The sequence below is a fragment of the Emys orbicularis genome, chromosome 7 (genome assembly GCF_028017835.1).
Source record: "Emys orbicularis isolate rEmyOrb1 chromosome 7, rEmyOrb1.hap1, whole genome shotgun sequence".
NCBI classification, from domain to species: domain Eukaryota; kingdom Metazoa; phylum Chordata; order Testudines; family Emydidae; genus Emys; species Emys orbicularis.
This window is the reverse complement of record NC_088689.1, coordinates 36467066-36484859: the sequence shown is the minus strand read 5'-3', so window position 1 is coordinate 36484859 and position 17794 is coordinate 36467066. Positions and strand designations below refer to the sequence as shown.

At 39.7% G+C, this 17794-nt stretch overlaps 1 protein-coding gene across 1 annotated transcript in view; it reads right to left on the bottom strand.

Moving 5' to 3' along the window:
• The window catches only part of LOC135881518 (putative neutral ceramidase C), a 31685-nt gene extending 17155 nt beyond the window's left edge, over positions 1 to 14530 (bottom strand). Inside the window, exons 1-9 of the mRNA XM_065408187.1 lie at positions 14377 to 14530; positions 12803 to 12876; positions 10362 to 10511; positions 9199 to 9375; positions 8582 to 8709; positions 7279 to 7356; positions 4560 to 4680; positions 2143 to 2268; positions 1390 to 1476 (exon numbers count right to left, since the gene is read on the bottom strand). Of these exons, the coding sequence (XP_065264259.1) occupies positions 1390 to 1476; positions 2143 to 2268; positions 4560 to 4680; positions 7279 to 7356; positions 8582 to 8709; positions 9199 to 9375; positions 10362 to 10511; positions 12803 to 12876; positions 14377 to 14530 (1095 nt within the window). The remainder of the gene's footprint in view (positions 1 to 1389; positions 1477 to 2142; positions 2269 to 4559; positions 4681 to 7278; positions 7357 to 8581; positions 8710 to 9198; positions 9376 to 10361; positions 10512 to 12802; positions 12877 to 14376) is intronic.
• Positions 14531 to 17794: the final 3264 nt, after the last annotated feature.

Below are 17794 nucleotides of genomic sequence, written 5' to 3'. Positions count from 1 at the left end.
GAAACAAATGGTTACATACAAAATAATACCATAACATGCATTCTAGATCCTAGGCTTAATTAACAAGTTACTCTCATGTCTAATAAAGTATCGCTCACCAGTGCTTTCCAGCCAAGCCGGCTGTGATTCCTTTTTTATGAGACAAGACACACTGTCAACTTGTCTCCAAGGTGAAGGATTCTGGGTGTCTCTTGGTACCCTTAGATATAGCAGATCAATCCACTGTCTTTATTCATAAATAGGATGCCCCCCACTGGTTGTTTTTTCCTGTGGCTTTCCTCTCCTGTCACTATCGTAATCTCCTGATTAGCCTCAGGTTCAGTATGCAAATTGGCATGCCTTGTGAGGCGGACAATACCCACTGCACAATTATCAGACATGGAGATAAGCATCTGTTACCATCTGCCTGAAAAGAACATCCCTGAGGTCTGGAACTCTTGGTTACCAGCCTCAAGAACATAATTTTCGGTATGGTCGCATACCTTCTTACATATTATGCATGCATACCTTTTGCAGTGATTACGATGCCTAGTGGGCTACTACCTCTTGCTACTCTTTAGTGAATTATTATCCAGATTTCTGACTCGGGATACTTGCAAAACCCTGTGCAACCCTGTGTCCTCTGCAAGTTGGCATCAAGAGGTTCCTAGGTCACAGCTACCACAATGCAATTAACAAACAAATAAACAAAAATAAATAATGAAATTCCTGTAGAAAAAGGTTTGCCTCTACTAGCTGGTGTCACAACAACAATAATAATAATAATAATAATGATGATGAATAATAATAATTTATGTAAAGTGTGGGGAAAGGTGAACCTTTTGGTTCTATTCCCTAGCCTGCTGTGGCAGAAGTAGATCCCAGATACTTATGATGACATATGTGCCCAGTTATTAGATTTTGGAAGAATTTTGCCAGGACTGATATTCCAGATAAGCTGGGGTTCTGGGAAACCCAAGACACTGAAGGGATACGTGAAAGGGTCATGTGTACTTGTGAGTTTTGGGACCTAGATAACTCTTTACAAACATTAGCTACTTAACTGTCGCACCTTCTCTGTGGGGTAGGTAGGTGTCATCCACATTTTACAGAAATGTACAGTGAGGAACACAGAGGCTAAGATAAAAAGATAGCATTTTCAAATGATGGTGCCTAAAATTAGGCACCTAAATAAAAGTGTGACTGCTTTGAAATTCAGACAACTTTTACTTAGGTACATAAATATGGATCTAAGTGCACAGCTTTAGGCCTACAATCTTGACTCGCGTTTTGAGAATATCTCTAGCAAAAATAAATTTCAGAAACTCACTGGTCAAAAAGAAAATGTTTATGGGCATTTCCAATAATTGCATTTGAATACACAAGTAAAAAGAGTCCAGTTTAACTTACCTTTGCTTTCAAATAGAGATTTTGTCCTATAATTTTTGTACTGTCAATCATATCACTGCCAGGACCTGCAGCCATGCACATTTTAGCCTGTTACGGATTTTTTAAAGTAAATAATTAAACAAATGTAAATAGATAAGACATCCTTCTAGCAATATAAAGCTTTTATTGTACTGTGAATGAAGGCACAAATCATTGTCATCACTTTCATGAAAAAAATCTTTGCTTTTAATACACAAACTAAACCATGCACCAGGTACTATTTTATAAACTAGGACTAAATTCTGTGGCAAGATCTGTGGTTTCTGAGCACACCAGTGCTGAATTTCATGGAAGACTGGAATTTCTGTGGCAACTTGCAGTAAGTTCAAAAATGGAAGATTTTGTCCTCTGTACAGTATCCTTTGCTATTTACTGTAATATTATATTGATTTTATGCTATACCCAAACTTTCCAGAGATTTTGTATTATAGTCCAGCTGCATATTGAAAGTCATAATCTGCCTCCCGGTTTCCCTGAAATAGGCACTTTACCCATAGCACAGTGTACATCCCCCAGCATGCTAGTAACACTGTACAGGAAGAGTAAGTGGCAGCCCCAAGGAGGCTGCCTATATGGGTAACCAGTACAGGAGAATATAGGGGTACCTTACATCCTTTTACAGCAGGATGGACCACAACCTGGCCCTATATTTGCAATTCCATACTTAAAATCTACCTTAAAACTTGAAATGTAGATAAAATGATATATACCTACCCCGCCGACTGGACAGTAACTGTTGGGGTTATCACATGACTCTCCTGTGTTTATGCAGTGTGGGCCTTTGATATTGGGTGATACATCTCCCAGGTTGGATGATGCAAAGGCTGCTACAAAGGATCCCTGCCAAAAGAAAATAAAGTGTTATGGCTTTTTCTGTCTCTTGCACTGATTGCCATCAACCTGTGGTGTTTCAATAAAAAAAAAATCCCGTCATGTAATACGAAAATGTGAAATAAACATGAACTGCCTATATAACAAACTGCTTGTGTAAATTCCCCTAAGACTTCAGACATGTGCAAAATCATATCATCACTGATATCATACAGTTGGTAGTGATAGGACACTGGCGAAGTTTTCAAAAGTGACTAGTAGCTCTGGATGACTGAATTTTTGGGTGCCCAACTTGACTTAAGTTAAAGGGACCTGATGCTGAGCACCTAGCCCCCTAACTCAGTGCCTCAAGTTGGGCATTCAAAATCTTCAGCGCCTAAAAAACATTACTTTTGAAAATGTAGGCCCTACGTTTTTTGCAGTAAGGATTTTTTAAATATTTCAAATAGAAACTTAACGTCATTACCTTGAATTTATATATCTCTTTCGCCTGAGCATCTCCAAGCACATTACATTAATCTTTCACACCTCTCAGCAATTTAGAGGTAATTAAGTATGGATATTCCCATTTTACAGATGGGGAAACTGAGGCATAAGTGATTAAGTGACTTAGCCCAATGTCATGTAGTGAATCTGTGGCTGGGCAAGGATTAAAGACACCCTGCCCATTGCTCTTGTTTTATCTCTTTTCATTACATAAAATAAATTACATCCCTTCCATCCTCTTTCAATTCAGTAACTCTCCTTTCCCCCCGTTTTGAATTCTTATTTATAGATATTAAATTCTAGCAATCCTTGCTGTCATTTTTGCTTGATTTTCCCATTCTACCTCTTGTTTTTCACTATGATTTCTACTGACAGATTTAGCTGATGATTAGCTTAGAACATTCTCTGTTCTGATGATTTGTGTGAGCCTCTGAGCACAGAAACTGACAGAAGAAGTTAGCATTAAAGGTAGCAAACTGAATGGGGGATCAAAGACAAATTACACACTTATACAATGTAACACTAATTCATCACATGCAGTATTCACCTCTTAGTTAGGGAAGTTAAGATGAATTAACTAAAGTTGTGATGTTAACGTGCATAAGTTAAAGTGCATTAAAACTTTGTGTGGACGCTTTCATTCAAGGTCACTTTACTTTAGAATGAGAGCATCTACACAGTTTTTAATGTGCTTTAACTTTGCAGCTTTAGTTGATTCATCTTAACTTTTCTGATAAGCACTTACAGATGGCATATCTCACCATCCATAACATGTCAATTTAGTATATGTCTACACTGCAATCAGAGGTATGGCTGCAGCACATGTAGACATATCCAAGATTGCTTTGGTCTAGTTCATTTGAGTAAGAATAGCATTTAAACCTTGGCAGCAAGATTGGGGTCTTGGGTTTAATAAACATTTTTATAAAATCTAACATCAAAAGAAATGCTTTCATGTAGGTATGAGCAAACTTTTTTTGTCCAATTTCCAACTCATTCAAACATCTTTAGTTTGAAAGTTGGACTCTATCTAATGGGTATTAGGCTTGCTTTCCAATTGTGAGAGGGGAAAATGTAATAGAATGGAAAAATTCTAAGGGAAAGGAAGTGAACTCATATTCTATGCTGGATATAAATAGGGCACCACTTCTGTCAGGTTTGCTTTTAAAGATTGTTCACCTACTAGAAAAATCTTTTAAAATAGTTTCAAAGGGCTCTGAACACTTGTACTTCATGAGGTTCACCCATTTCTATTTTAAATATACATTTACATTTCAATTAAAACCTTGACTTTTCAAAGAAATAATATGGTCCTACAGTGTTTGAATTCCAAATACTGCAGAATTCCAAGAACCTATGAAAACCAGAAAGTGGAACTGCATAGAAACTGATGATAAAGTGAAATTGACCAAAGTCCCAATCCTACAAACACTTACCTGTGTGCTCAACTTTATGCATGTGAGTAGTTCCTATTGAACCAAATGTCATTAAAAAATTGGTTATTTTTTTAATCTAGATCAAATTTTGGATCTTAACAGATCAGCAATGTCCCTTGAAATCTAAATAAATGTTGTCAATTGCTATTTTGGGAAGAAATAGTCTGCAGTTGGCTTGTAATTTCTCTTTTCTATAATTGGAAAAAGTAGATGGTAAAAATGCATGATACGTCTTTACTGTGCATCTGCAGTATTTGTCCTGCAGTCTACGCTCTCTGTTTGAATGAGATTGCATCTATCAACAACAGACACTTTATTGGCCCTTTTTTATTTATGTTTTATCCCCCACTCCTCAGGATAGCCATAACATAGTCCAACCTCTCCAGGAAGCAGTCCTTTGTTCTTCTCTTGTTCAAACAGGTAAGATGCATAGCCCACGTTGTCACTATTTATGAGATGGTTTGTGTTGTTCATACTGACAGGATGAATTGCAAACCAGCTAATAAACAATCAGAAAACAAATATTACAGGAAATGCATTCATTAATATTAGTTATAGCTGACCTACTGATATCTTTCCTCTGGGGGAAAAGAGCCAATGTTAGTCATTTGGAGCTAGATCAGCAAATGTGGAGTTGCTGCCCCCTCTTCCCTCCTCCATCTCTCAATCTCCACCTGAATACAGACATCTGATCAAAATCTACCTTTAGCTACAGCCAGCTGACATGCTCAAAAGCTTGGAAAAGTCCATTCTTTCCCTACTACCAAAGAGTACTCCAAATTCATGAGACCTTGGGGACCACTGCAGCTGGCCCAGCTTGAGGCTTCTGTGAGTTGCTTCTCAGGAATAGATTAGTGCCTGATGGCTTGAGGATCAGGGCGTAGCGTGGCCCCAGTCCCCAAGCTGCAGGCTACTGAGGATATAACCCAATATAATTTCTTACTAGGTTTGATATACTAGTAACTAAATTAACCTGTGCTCATATAACCCACACACCTTCTGGGTGTGGTGCTCTGTCCCCTTTAGTGGCACCGAGACCACTTGGAAATTAATGAGTCTGCTACAGCCTTAGCTCAGAGCCATGTGGCTTTTAGCTCATGCAGTAGAGGCTCATGTACTAAGCTTCCGAGGTCCCAGGTTTGTGGGCTACACTCACACACAGTAATACGACTATCCTAAAACATACCAACAAGGAGGCAAAATTAAGTTTGTTGCTTCATCCTGAACTTTTGTCTTTCCTGACTTTTGTGAAATTAGAAGTACATCATTAATTTAGTCTTGGTTTTGTGTTTTTGGGGGGGGTTTTTGCATTTGATTTCCTTCTCTTTTTTATGGGAAAAAATAGAGGTATAAAAAAAATAAAGGCTCTCTGTTCTATAACAGATGTCAGCACACCAAAGAATAGAATGACAGGCTAAAGGTCTCATTCAAAGACCACTGCAGTCCATGGTAGTCTTTCCATTGACCCCAATGGACTTTGGATCAGACCCTAAGTGCACAGCTAATGTGTATATTGCACTATTTTGATTGTACATGAAATAACTTCCATTATTTTCCCATGGAAGCTTAAAGTACATCAGCTCCATGTGCCATTCATTGACACAGCTTGCCATCCTCTTTCCCCAGAGCAATTCAGCTTCCCCTTGCTTAAAAGCTAATAGGCCCCTAGTGCCTACTTGTGTATTTCACTACCTGTGGTCATATGCTGACTGCATCTTTGAACGTCTGACTGCACATGCTTACTTCTGAATGTTCATATATTCATAATTTTGTTAGCTTCAATTTCCCCCCACAAACTTACAAGCGCATACTGGGCATCAGTAAGCTCTGTTTACATGCCAACTCGGAGTTATTCCCACAGAAAAAAAGGTGGTCACAGTGGGAAAGTGCACTTTGTCCCCATTTGTCACTTAAAAGTGGCTGAAGCAATTTTGCTCACACAAAGAAAGAAAAAGCAGGGACCAAGCATGGAAATGTTCAACTCAAAAGGTGAAAGGTTTGAAAAGTTATGAGAATTATAAAACAGGAGTTTGTAATGCAAATTGTTTTTCAGCATTAGGCTCAGCAATTGCCACCAGTCTCACGTAGTAAAGAGGTATCCATTATACATTAGCAATGTTTATTAATACATCTGCGTCGTGATGGTTAATGCAAGGAGGTGTTTCATGTCACCTTGTGACATGTGATATGAATGCATACAAAATCTTGCAAAATAACAAGGCTTCTTCCATGTTACAAACTGCCTAAGTAACACACCTTTCCCCTTCACCTATAGGGTGTACAACTGTGTGCAGTAGGGTGAAAAAAGATGTACAAAAATCTCCCTGCACAATAAAGCTTCAGGTCCCTTGTGACAGAGCTGGACCCCACTCAGCTGTTCATGCCCTGAGCTAAATGGGCAAGTTCAAAAGTTGGGTAAGCATTGCAAGTTTTGTTATTTGTTTGCCTGGCCTTGACTTCTGAACTTTGTACAGCCAAACACTCAGCTTCAAATCTCTTAATAGAAAGTGAGTTACTAACATGTACCATCTTACATGATATCTCAGCATATGAAGTCAGGGCCCTAGTGAGACAATGGCATATTTTACATGATATATGGGGCATTTTATAGAACTAGACACTAGAAGAAATCTTCACCCCCTGCTCCGGCCCCTTTGCATTGGGTAAAAGGGCCAGAGTAGCATAAAGTGACCCTAAAAGCCCTGTATCCAGCTAGGGGAGGAGTCCCTTGGTGCAGTTGCTATGAGGGAAGACAGCTGTAGAGCTGCTTTCCAAGGACTCCCTCACAAGCCCTGGTGTAGGGAGTGCGCCAGAGGCAGGGCCACAGCACACTGCGCTGTGGAGATCCTGGGCAGTGCTGCAGCCCATAAGGCAGCCTGGGTAACAAACAGGCCACAGGTAGGGTGCAAAGGTGGCTTAAAGCTACCTTAGCCCCCACTGCCCTTGGCCTATGGGAGGGATTTGAATGAATGACCTCAAGGAGAAAGGCTAACATGGACATTTTTGATGACTACAAAGAACACAATCAATAGACAGGACAGGTTTGGGAGCTTATATTTTAGTGTTTGGGAGTGAATTTTACTTTCGGATTCAGTACCTGAGAAGGCCTAGCTCCTGTCCATTTACATCGACCATCTTCAGCACCACCATTTCTTTGTCTGTATTTGATGAATACCTGGACAACAAAACAGAGAAATCATTTCAGTGCCACAGCCAACATCACAATCTGTAAATGACTCTGTTATATGCCAAACAAGAAAATGAATTGAGGTCATCAGTTTCCAACTGCTATATTTACAAGGAGTTATTGTAAAAAGCTGCTGAATTCAGTGACAAAAGTCACATTCTGTATTATATGCTGCTTGCCTGAAGAAAACTGAACTCTCATTTTGCTGTGATATAAAACTATTTACTTTCTACAAAGACTGTAGATATTGCTTTCCATTTTTGTCACCGTCTAACCAAAATTAGAATTTATAGCAGTGACATGTTTTCTCAACGAAAAACAGAGGCCAGATTCTCAGTCACTGCTTTTCTGCACTCAGGGCAGGAATGGACTGGGGAATGACAAAAATGACTTGTAGGTCCCTTTGGGCATCCCATATTCAGTGGCAATTGTGGGGGAGGGGGTAGCCCTCAGTGCAACCTTAGAATAGCCCTGAGCCTCTAACTTATGCTCTGCCTTCTGAGGCTTCCTATGGACCATGGGTAGTAGATAAAAGGTGTAGTGTTGTGTGACCCAATGTCCTAGAAACACCATGGGCTATGAGTGGTGCTGGTTTAGAATCCCTTCCCCAGTCAGGAAGGCCCTCCCCTGGGGGTATTCTCAGGAGCTATTTTACCCCATTTAAGGCCTTTTTACACTGACAGGGGGCATAAAGGAGGCTTGTGTGACTGAAAATCAGGCCCAGTAAGTCTGTTTAGTTTCTCAGCTGCCAGTAATTATGCCCAAATGTTTCTTTTAAACATAGTAGTGTTTCCAATCGGAAGAGGGTGTATCTGACCACAATGCTAACCTTGGAATTCTTTATTTAATTTCAAAAATCCAGCACAAGACCAGCTAAAGTAGAAGATTCCCTGCACAGAAAGATACCAGAGATACCAGCACATGTACTCAGGAGCATGGTAAGAAACTGAAGCATGAGCCACCTGGGTGGGTTGTCTACCATCAGCATAAAGTTGCAGTTTTCTGCACTTTATTGTTGCTAAAAACTCCCACACCCCCTCATTCCCTGGTGGGGGAAAGTTGGGATCTAGATTTCCCAGGTCAGGGCAATTTCCACTCTTGATTTGCCTTTGATAACATACAGAACTGTAGTTCAACATTGTGTCCCCAGAACATTTTTTGCCAACAGTTCATGCTTGTTTTTAAGAGCTATAGCTTCCCCATTCTTCTTCACCTGTTTCTTTCAGACTCTGGATTCTGAAGATAAGAGTAAGGACTTCTGTTGATTTGGCTATTTTCTACCAAACCTTTATTGATAAAAAGTCTTCCTTTTTTCATATTCTGGTGTGCTATATCAATGCTCTGAAAAGCAGAAAGGCAAGGAAAATCAGTGCAGTAACAGTGAAGAGGTGCCACATGGAAAGCAAGTTTGAGTCTTCTGTGTCTAAGAACCTTACTAGAAGTCCAGACACGGAAAGATGAATCATTACACCTACGATAGGTGATCTGCGGCTATTGCTTGTTGCACTTTTCTTTTTTTACATTTGATGTAGTGTTATCCTTTAGAAATTAAAACAGCTAATATCAGTCAAACTTAATTAACATTTTAAGTAATATTAAATCATCTCTTTATAAAGAAATAGGTTAGCAAACAAAATGCTGCACTGACCAAGTTGGTCACGATAAATCTAAAATATTTCAACAAATAAGATGATGATGTCATGAAACACTAAAACTAATCTCCCCATGACATTTCTTGGCTACTCCTATACTAATAAATAAAAATATAACACAAAGGTTATCCCTGCTATACATACATTTTAGGGAGAAAATTTAACTGAAAACACCTACCTTTATAATCCCATTTACAAGGGCATTAAGGGATGGTTTGATAAGTCCCTTGCTAGTTAGCAAAAAGATAGTATATTGGAAATAGCCTGCAGGTGCTGAATGGGTGTGAGTACCACTCAGTATAACATTGTCTTGTCTGTATAGCTCCCCATATTTACTCTTCAATTGCTTGATTACCTAAAAGGAAGGAGGCAGTAATTACAGAGTGTTTTTCTATCATGCCTGAAAGGTCAGTCCTTGCATCAAGGCAGTAATAGATATGTATAATCCTGGGTTTCTTTCTTTTTGTATTTTTGTGGTAATAGCATAGTCCTCCTTTCCCACATCCATCCTCCTAACCCCTTCCCCACACATTAATGACTGAATAATTGGAAGTGTATCTGACCACTCAGTAAAGAACCCTTGAAGTTGTTAAATCCAGTAAAAGGCTGCTATGGTTTATTTATAGCCAGTCTTATTTATTATTACAAGACATATGAAAATTACCTAGAGGATTCCCATTTCTTCCCACCATTCACCCTTTCTTGACACTCTCACTAGTTTGATCTTCTAAGAACGTAAATCAGAAACACTTAATTGATGATATTCACCCCACACTAGCTCACCGGCTACGAAGAAGGCACTACAGGAAAGAATGAGCATCATACGTTATCCCTAGGACCAGTTCTGGGTGCCTGGGACATAAGTGAGATTAAAATACTTGATTTTAACTTCTGGCTGAAACTAGACTCGTCATAATTAAATTACCTGAGGTAGCATAATGTGCACTGAAACATCATCTAGAAGCCACCTATTCTGTTCTTTAAACAGAAAACAATTAGATACATTTTTGATTTACAAATTTTTATTCTAAATAAATTTTCAGAATTTCAGTACACCTGTTACACCACTAAATAGAACTGGAAATCAAATATTACAGGGGACTGTCAGACATGATCTGTTGCTAAGTTTTCTACTAATACAAACATAATAAAAGCCCTCTTTTGTCCATCAAAGGATTGTCAGCTCTCTGGGACAAGGAGTGCCTCTTTCTACATATTTATACATCTAAAACAATGAGGCTGCAAGCCTGATTGGGGTAAGTGTGACAATACTTATTTTTATTAATAATAATTTTAAAAGCTAACACAAAAAGTAAAGAGCAATTGATTTTATTCACATACCTCCAGCCTAAGTCTTTGAGACACCATGCCTATGTCAGCACTAACAAACACCACTCTTTTGGAATTATCAGGCTCTGCCACAATGAAAGCTCGACTATATAGACGAGAGAGAATTCCACCAGCCAGCTGGTCTGGATTGGCATAGCCCATCTGCGGCAGAACACAGCATTAGGCCAACCCCATTCTGACCAATTTATTGATACATATTTCCACTTGCATATAGTTCTCCAAGCAAAATCATCACAGGACCCAAATTACAGCTAACCATTAAAAACAGAATGATATAGGTTATATATTAAGTATGTCTGTCAAGCAATTAAAAAAATTAATTGTGATCAATCGTCCTGATAAACAATAATAGAATACCATTTATTTAAATATTTTTGGATGTTTTATACATTTTCAAATATATTGATTTCAATTAAAACAGAATACAAAGTGTACAGTGCTCACTTCATATTTATTTTTATTACAAATATTTGCTCTGTAAGAAACAAAAGATATAGTATTTTTCAATTCACCTAACACAAGTACTGTAGTGCAATCTCTTTATCATGAAAGTTGAACTTACAAATATAGAATTATGTACCAAAAAACCTGCACTCAAAAATAAAACAATGTAAAACTTTAGAGCCTACAAGTCCAATCAGTCCTACTTCTTGTTCAGCCAATCGCTCAAACGAGTTTGTTTACATTTGCAGACGATAATGATGCCTGCTTCTTGTTTACAATGTCACCTGAAAGTGAGAACAGGTGTTTTGCATGGCACTGTTGTAGCCGGCGTCACAAGATGTTTACATGCCAGATGCACTAAAGATTCATATGTCCCTTGATGCTTTAACCACCATTCCAGAGGACATGCGTCCATGCTTATGACAGGTTCTGCTTGATAACAATCCAAAGCAGTGCGGACTGTCGCATGTTTGTTTCCATCATGTGAGTCAAAGCACCAGCAGAAGGTTGGTTTTCTTTTTTGGTGGTTTGGGTTCTGTAGTTTCCGCATCAGAGTGTTGCTCTTTTAAGACTTCTGAAAGCATGCTCCACACCTCATCCCTCTCAGATTTTGGAAAGCACTTCAGATTCTTAAATCTTGGCTTGAGTTCTGTAGCTATCTTTAGAAATTTCACATTGGTATCTTCTTTGCATTTTGTCAAATTTGCAGTGAAAGTGTTCTTAAAATGAACAACATGTGCTGGGTCATCATCCAAGACTGCTATAACATGAAATATATTGCAGAATGCGGGTAAAAGAGCAGGACACATACAATTCTCCCCAAGGTGTTCAGTCACAAATTTAATTAACACATTATTTTTTTAACAAGCATCATCAGCATGGAAGCATGTCCTCTGGAACGATGGCTGGAGCATGAAGAGGCATATGAATCTTCACCTGGCACAAAAATATCTTGCGACACCAGCTACAACAGGTGCTGTTCTCACTTTCAGGTGACATTGTAATTAAGAAGTGGGCAGCATTATCTCCCATAAATGTAAACAAACTTGTTTCTCTTTGCGATTGGCTGAACAAGAAGTAGGACGAGTGGACTTGTAGGCTCTAAAGTTTTACATTGTTTTGTTTTTGAGTGCAGTTATGTAACAAAAACTAGATTTGTAATTTGCACTTTCATGATAAAGAGATTGCACTACAGTACTTGTATGAGGTGAATTGAAAAATACTATATCATCATTTTTACAGTGCACATTTTTGTAATAAAAATAATATAAAGTGAGCATTGTACACTTTGTATTCTGTGTTGTAATTGAAATCTATATATTTGAAAATGTAGAAAAAAATCCAAACATATTTAATAAATTTCAATTGGTATTCTGTTATTTAACAGTGCAAATAATTGCGATTCATTTTTTGAGTTAATCATATGAGTTAACGGCGATTAATTGACAGATCTAATATTAAGTATCCTATAACTAGTGCATAGTATCAAGAACAACTTGAAGTTGCTTGACTTTTGGAGGGGGGAGGGGTAAGTTAGAATGGCATAGAGTAAGAAATTTGTAATGCACATACATACCCCGTAGGTATTACATTTACACAGTGTATATTTTCACCAGTTTTCATAATATAATTATGTATGTTTTAAAATAAAAGAAATATTTCCCATCTGATTTTTCCCTTTTCTGTCTAGCAAACGCTGATTAATATTAATACTTGGTGATTCACTATTTAAATATCTGGGCAGCACACAAAAAAAAAATCAACTAAAGCAAATTTTCTGAGAAAAGTTTGTTGAAACATTCATTCTATGCAGATTGACAGACTGAAAACAAAAGGTGAGCATGCCCCATGTAATGTAAAGTTCTATTTGTTCATTAAAGAAAACAAACATCCTGTATAGCAGTGCTAGACATGCCATGGTTTTTGGTACATGAAAGAATATTAAGAAAACATGTTTCTAAGATACTTTATTAAGTTCCTATACATACCAAAGGGACTTCTGCAACTGGTCCAGTGCAGTCAGCTCGACCAACACCAATCAGGTAGTTTTTAGAACCAGCAGCTGAAGGGATTTGAGTTAATAAGTGAAAACACTAATGCAATGAACATATCAGAAATGAACAGACATTTTTCTCACAAAACTGAGAAAGAAGGAACTAGATTATCAGGTAAAATTTCTGTTATTTATAACTGCTGTGTATGATGAGCAATTTATATTATGGTTGCCAAATGGCTGTGGGATGTACCATCTTTGAACCTGATATCAAAACTAGCTACCTGTAGTGTATATGGGATTTCAGATCCCTGCATTCAGAGCAGGCAACCCATGGTCCTACTTATAGGCTGAAGAAAATTCACAATCATTGTAAACCAGCCTTTGAAACAAGTCCTATATATCCATCAATATTCTGTTCATGTCAGCATAGTTCACTGTTACATGCACATAGAGCTTCTGCCAGCTTTTGCTGAAAAATATGTTCCATGCCTATGTATATAGTCCAACTCACTAACCCTAATGGGATAGTTTCTTTTTCAGTGATGCTTCTTCAATATGCTAACCTTACAGCTTTCTCCTTGACAACTTCTATGATGCAGTTCTGCGTTGTCAGGTCAAAACTCTTTCGAATATCAAAACTGAAAATGTGGGGAAAGAGAAAACTAAATTAGGCTGGGGCCAGGGATGAGATGTTTGGGGTACAGGAAGGGGCTCTGGGTTTGGGGGGGCTCAGGGCTGGGGCATGGGTTTACCTCGAGCAGTTCCCGGTCAGCGGTGCAGCAGGGGTGCTAAGGCAGGCTTCCTGCCAGTCCTGGCACCACAGACCGCGCTGCGCCTTGGAAGCGGCCAGCAGCAGGTCCAGCTCCTAGGCAGAGGCATGCAAGCAGCTCCGCGCGGCTCTCGCCCACAAGCACCAACCCCCCACAGCTTCCCGGCCAATGGGAGTGCGGAGCCAGTGCTGAGGGCCCACCCCTGCCTAGGAGCTGGACCTGCTGCTGGCCGCTTCCGGGGCACAACACGGTGTCAGAACAGGTAGGGACTAGCCTGCCTTAGCTGGGCAGCACCGCCGACAGGACTTTTAACGGCCAGGTTGGCGATGCTGACCAGAGCCGCCGCGACCCAATGTCTTACATTCTGCGACCCAGTACCGGGTCGCGACCCGCAGTTTGAAAAGGACTGGTCTAGTGAGGAGGGCACTGGACAGAAAGTCAGGAGAGAAGGATTTTTTTTATTCTTGTCTCTGTTGTGTAACTCGGGGCAAGTCACTTCACTTCTCTGTTTCCTCTTCCATGTTAGTCTATCATGTCTGTTTACACTGTAAAATCCTGAGGGCAGGGAATCTCGCTCACTTTGTGTTTGTATAGTACACTGCACAATGGGACCAAATCCTAGCTGATGCCTCTAACTAAACATCAACATAATAGAAATAAGTATAATAAATTCACACACTTCCAGTTAGCTTGTAACAAATTCATTTTCAGCCTTTGTTCATGAAGCTTCACCAAGGCCCAGTAAACCCTCTAGATCAAAACAGTTGCATGGAATTTGATAATGGTATCAAAATACCTTTAAGTAACTTGCCATTATTGTCTGTAGTCCTGGTTTTTTTAGGGGCAAAGAGAAGAACTAGAAGAATCAAAGCAATTATTGTCATCAGCGTGAAGAGGACAATGAGTACCACTTCCAGGCACGAAAAACGGGATTTGCACTTTTCACCCATTGCAGGAACAAAAAAGAGAAGAAGAAGAAGCTGTAAGAAATTCAAATAGAAGTCAGCACATTGATTCCAGTTCAGTGTGTCCAAAGCAAGTTTAGGCCATGTCACAGCTAACTTCAGATCATACCAAACTCCTTCCCTTCAGGGACCTCCTCGCATCCTATCTAGGGCATATTTGGACAGGGAGAATAGCAGATGCAGGAGGATCTCTTTTACCACGTCCTGGGTTTCCCACAATACGGACTTGACTTTTAAATAATCCCTAACTGACTGGAAGCCCTTCAGTGGATGAAACACCCTCCATTCACAGGGTAGCTGAGGTTAATATAGCAGCTTATACCCTGACAGCATTTCCTACAGGGCACATGTCAGAGCACCTCTAAACAAGTACAGAATTCATTGTACAAATGACTTTTTTTAAACTTACAAACACAAACTACTCAGGTTTCATGATTACAAATGTTATTACATTTTACGCTAAATACAGAGCTTGTTCTCTGCAAAAGAAATCTATAACCTCAGTTTATGCCGTTTTTCTAATCTGCAGAGATGATATATACACACTAGAAACAACTGATTGAAAGGAGATAAACTCTTTAGGAAAGGTGTGTGACAAAGTTCCTCCTCTATCTTGGTGGGTCCTGCGCTTATTGGCGGATTTTCTTGCCTCAGAGATTCACCATGTGGGTTGGGGAACAGCCCAGAGACCTTCCCCTCTGGAAGAACCCACAGTCCAGGTCAATTGGGAGGTTTGGGGGAACCCGCCCTCTACTCTGGGTTCCAGCCCAGGGCCCTGTGGACTGCAGCTGTCTATAGTGCCTCCTGTAACAGCTGCATGACAGCTACAACTCCCTGGGCTACTTCCCCATGGCCTCCTCCAAACACCTTCCTTATTCTCACCACAGGACCTTCCTCCCGGTGTCTGATAACGCTTGTGCTCCTCAGTCCTCCAGCAGCACACCCTCACCCTCTCACTCTCAGCTCCTTACATCTCTTGCTCCCAGCTCCTCACACTCCCACCACAAACTGAAGTGAGCTCCTTTTAAAACCCAGGTGCCCTGATTAACCTGCCTTAATTGATTCTAGAAGCTTCTTCTTAATTGGCTCCAGGTGTCCTAATTAGCCTGCCTGCCTTAACTGGTTCTAGCAGGTTCCTGATTACTCTAGTGCAGCCCCTGCTCTGGTCACTCAGGGAACAGAAAACTACTCATCCAGTGACCAGTATATTTGCCCTCTACCAGACTCCTGTATCCCACTGGTCTGGGTCTGTCACAGGTGCCACGTGGTTTTAAAAGATGTCAATTATAAATAACATATCAAAAAAGCCTGTGCGTCAAACCAATTTGCTAATTAAATAGTTTTGTTTGTTTCATCCTCCATTTGTAAGATAAAACAGTCATATTTCATCCCTTTGATTCACAAAGGGTTTTTCTGGTTTTGCTTTTTTGTGTTTACAACCTGGTTTACAAAATAAAACTTAAAATTTGGCATCCAATTCCATGATATTACAAACCCAGCAAACTATATTGCATCAGTACTTCACAGCCTAATTGTATTAAATGGAGGGAAGGGCGGCTAATCACACATTTTTCAAGGTGGCTAGAAGCAAAGTGCCAAAACAAAAACAACACCAACAAAAGTATTTGCTTTATAGTAACTACTAAACCTCAAAACAGAAAATCTTACCTTACAGTATATAATTTATTCAAGATTTCAGAATTCTGGAAACTCAATAATTCCTTGGTAAAATGTTCAGCTTTTGAATGCCCCTTCTCTTTGTTCATGAACTTCTAGAGGTCTGAAGAAAAGTCAGGTTATTCTTATAGCAACATGAAAGCTTTCTAGATTTATTGCAATTATTATTACCCCTATGAGTCAGTGACAGTACAAGATAAGAAGCTCATACATCAAAATGTTAGGAGCTATAAAATATATTTTTTTATCATGAGGCAAGTTTAAGCAACGTCTATCAAAAACATCATCTTAGGAAAGCTCAGTTTATAAATTACTCTATACTGAGCACGATATGATGACCAAGCACAACCTCAGTACGTCCATGGTTTGTCAAAACATTGGTCTTTTAATCTTTGCATTATTATTGGGCCAAGGCTGCCAAGTTCAGAAGTTCAGTTCTAAGAGTGAATATCTCTGTACAATATAAACAGCAATATCAAGGGCTCATTCTTCCATGGCACTACAAAAGCTTATTTTGAAATAACACATCTTATCACATTAACAGCTGTTATTAACAATGAACTAATAGATTCTAAAAGTACTATACACCCTACCTTGCAATCCAACCTTAGTACTTTATTAAATGGCAACAAACTTCATTGCCACAGAGTTAAGTTTGCTGGCTAATAGCTTGTGCGCTTCCAGAACATCAAGATCAGCAAAACTCAAACACTAGAAAATTAGGCTGGTTTAACTGTGTCAGTCAGGGAATGAAAAATCCAGCACCCCTGAGCAGGATAGTTAAAATGACCTAAATCCCCATGTAGATAGCGCTTTTGTCGACCTAGCTACTGCCTTTTGGGGAGCTGGATCATAGAATCATAGAATATCAGGGTTGGAAGAGACCTCAGGAGGTCATCTAGTCCAACCCCCTGCTCAAAGCAGGACCAAATCCCAACTAAATCATCCCAGCCAGGGCTTTGTCAAGCCTGACCTTAAAAACCTCTAAGGAAGGAGATTCCACCACCTCCCTAGGTAACTCATTCCAATGCTTCACCACCCTCCTAGTGAAAAAGTTTTTCCTAATATCCAACCTAAACCTCCCCCACTGCAACTTGAGACCATTACTCCTTGTTTTGTCATCTGCTACCACTGCGAACAGCCTAGCTCCATCCTCTTTGGAACCCCCTTTCAGGTAGTTGAAAGCAGCTATCAAATCCCCCCTCATTCTTCTCTTCTGCAGACTAAACAATCCCAGTTCTCTCAGCCTCTCCTCATTAGATATGTGTTCCAGCCGCCTAATTATTTTTGTTGCCCTCCGCTGGACTCTTTCCAATTTTTCCACATCCTTCTTGTAGTGTGGGGCCCAAAACTGGACACAGTACTCCAGATGAGGCCTCACCAATGTCGAATAGAGGGGAATGATCACGTCCCTCGATCTGCTGGCAATGCCCCTCTTATACAGCCCAAAATGTCGTTAGCCTTCTTGTCAACAAGGGCACACTGTTGACTCATATCCAGCTTCTCGTCCACTGTAACCCCTAGGTCCATTTCTGCAGAACTGCTGCCTAGCCACTCAGTCCCTAGTCTGTA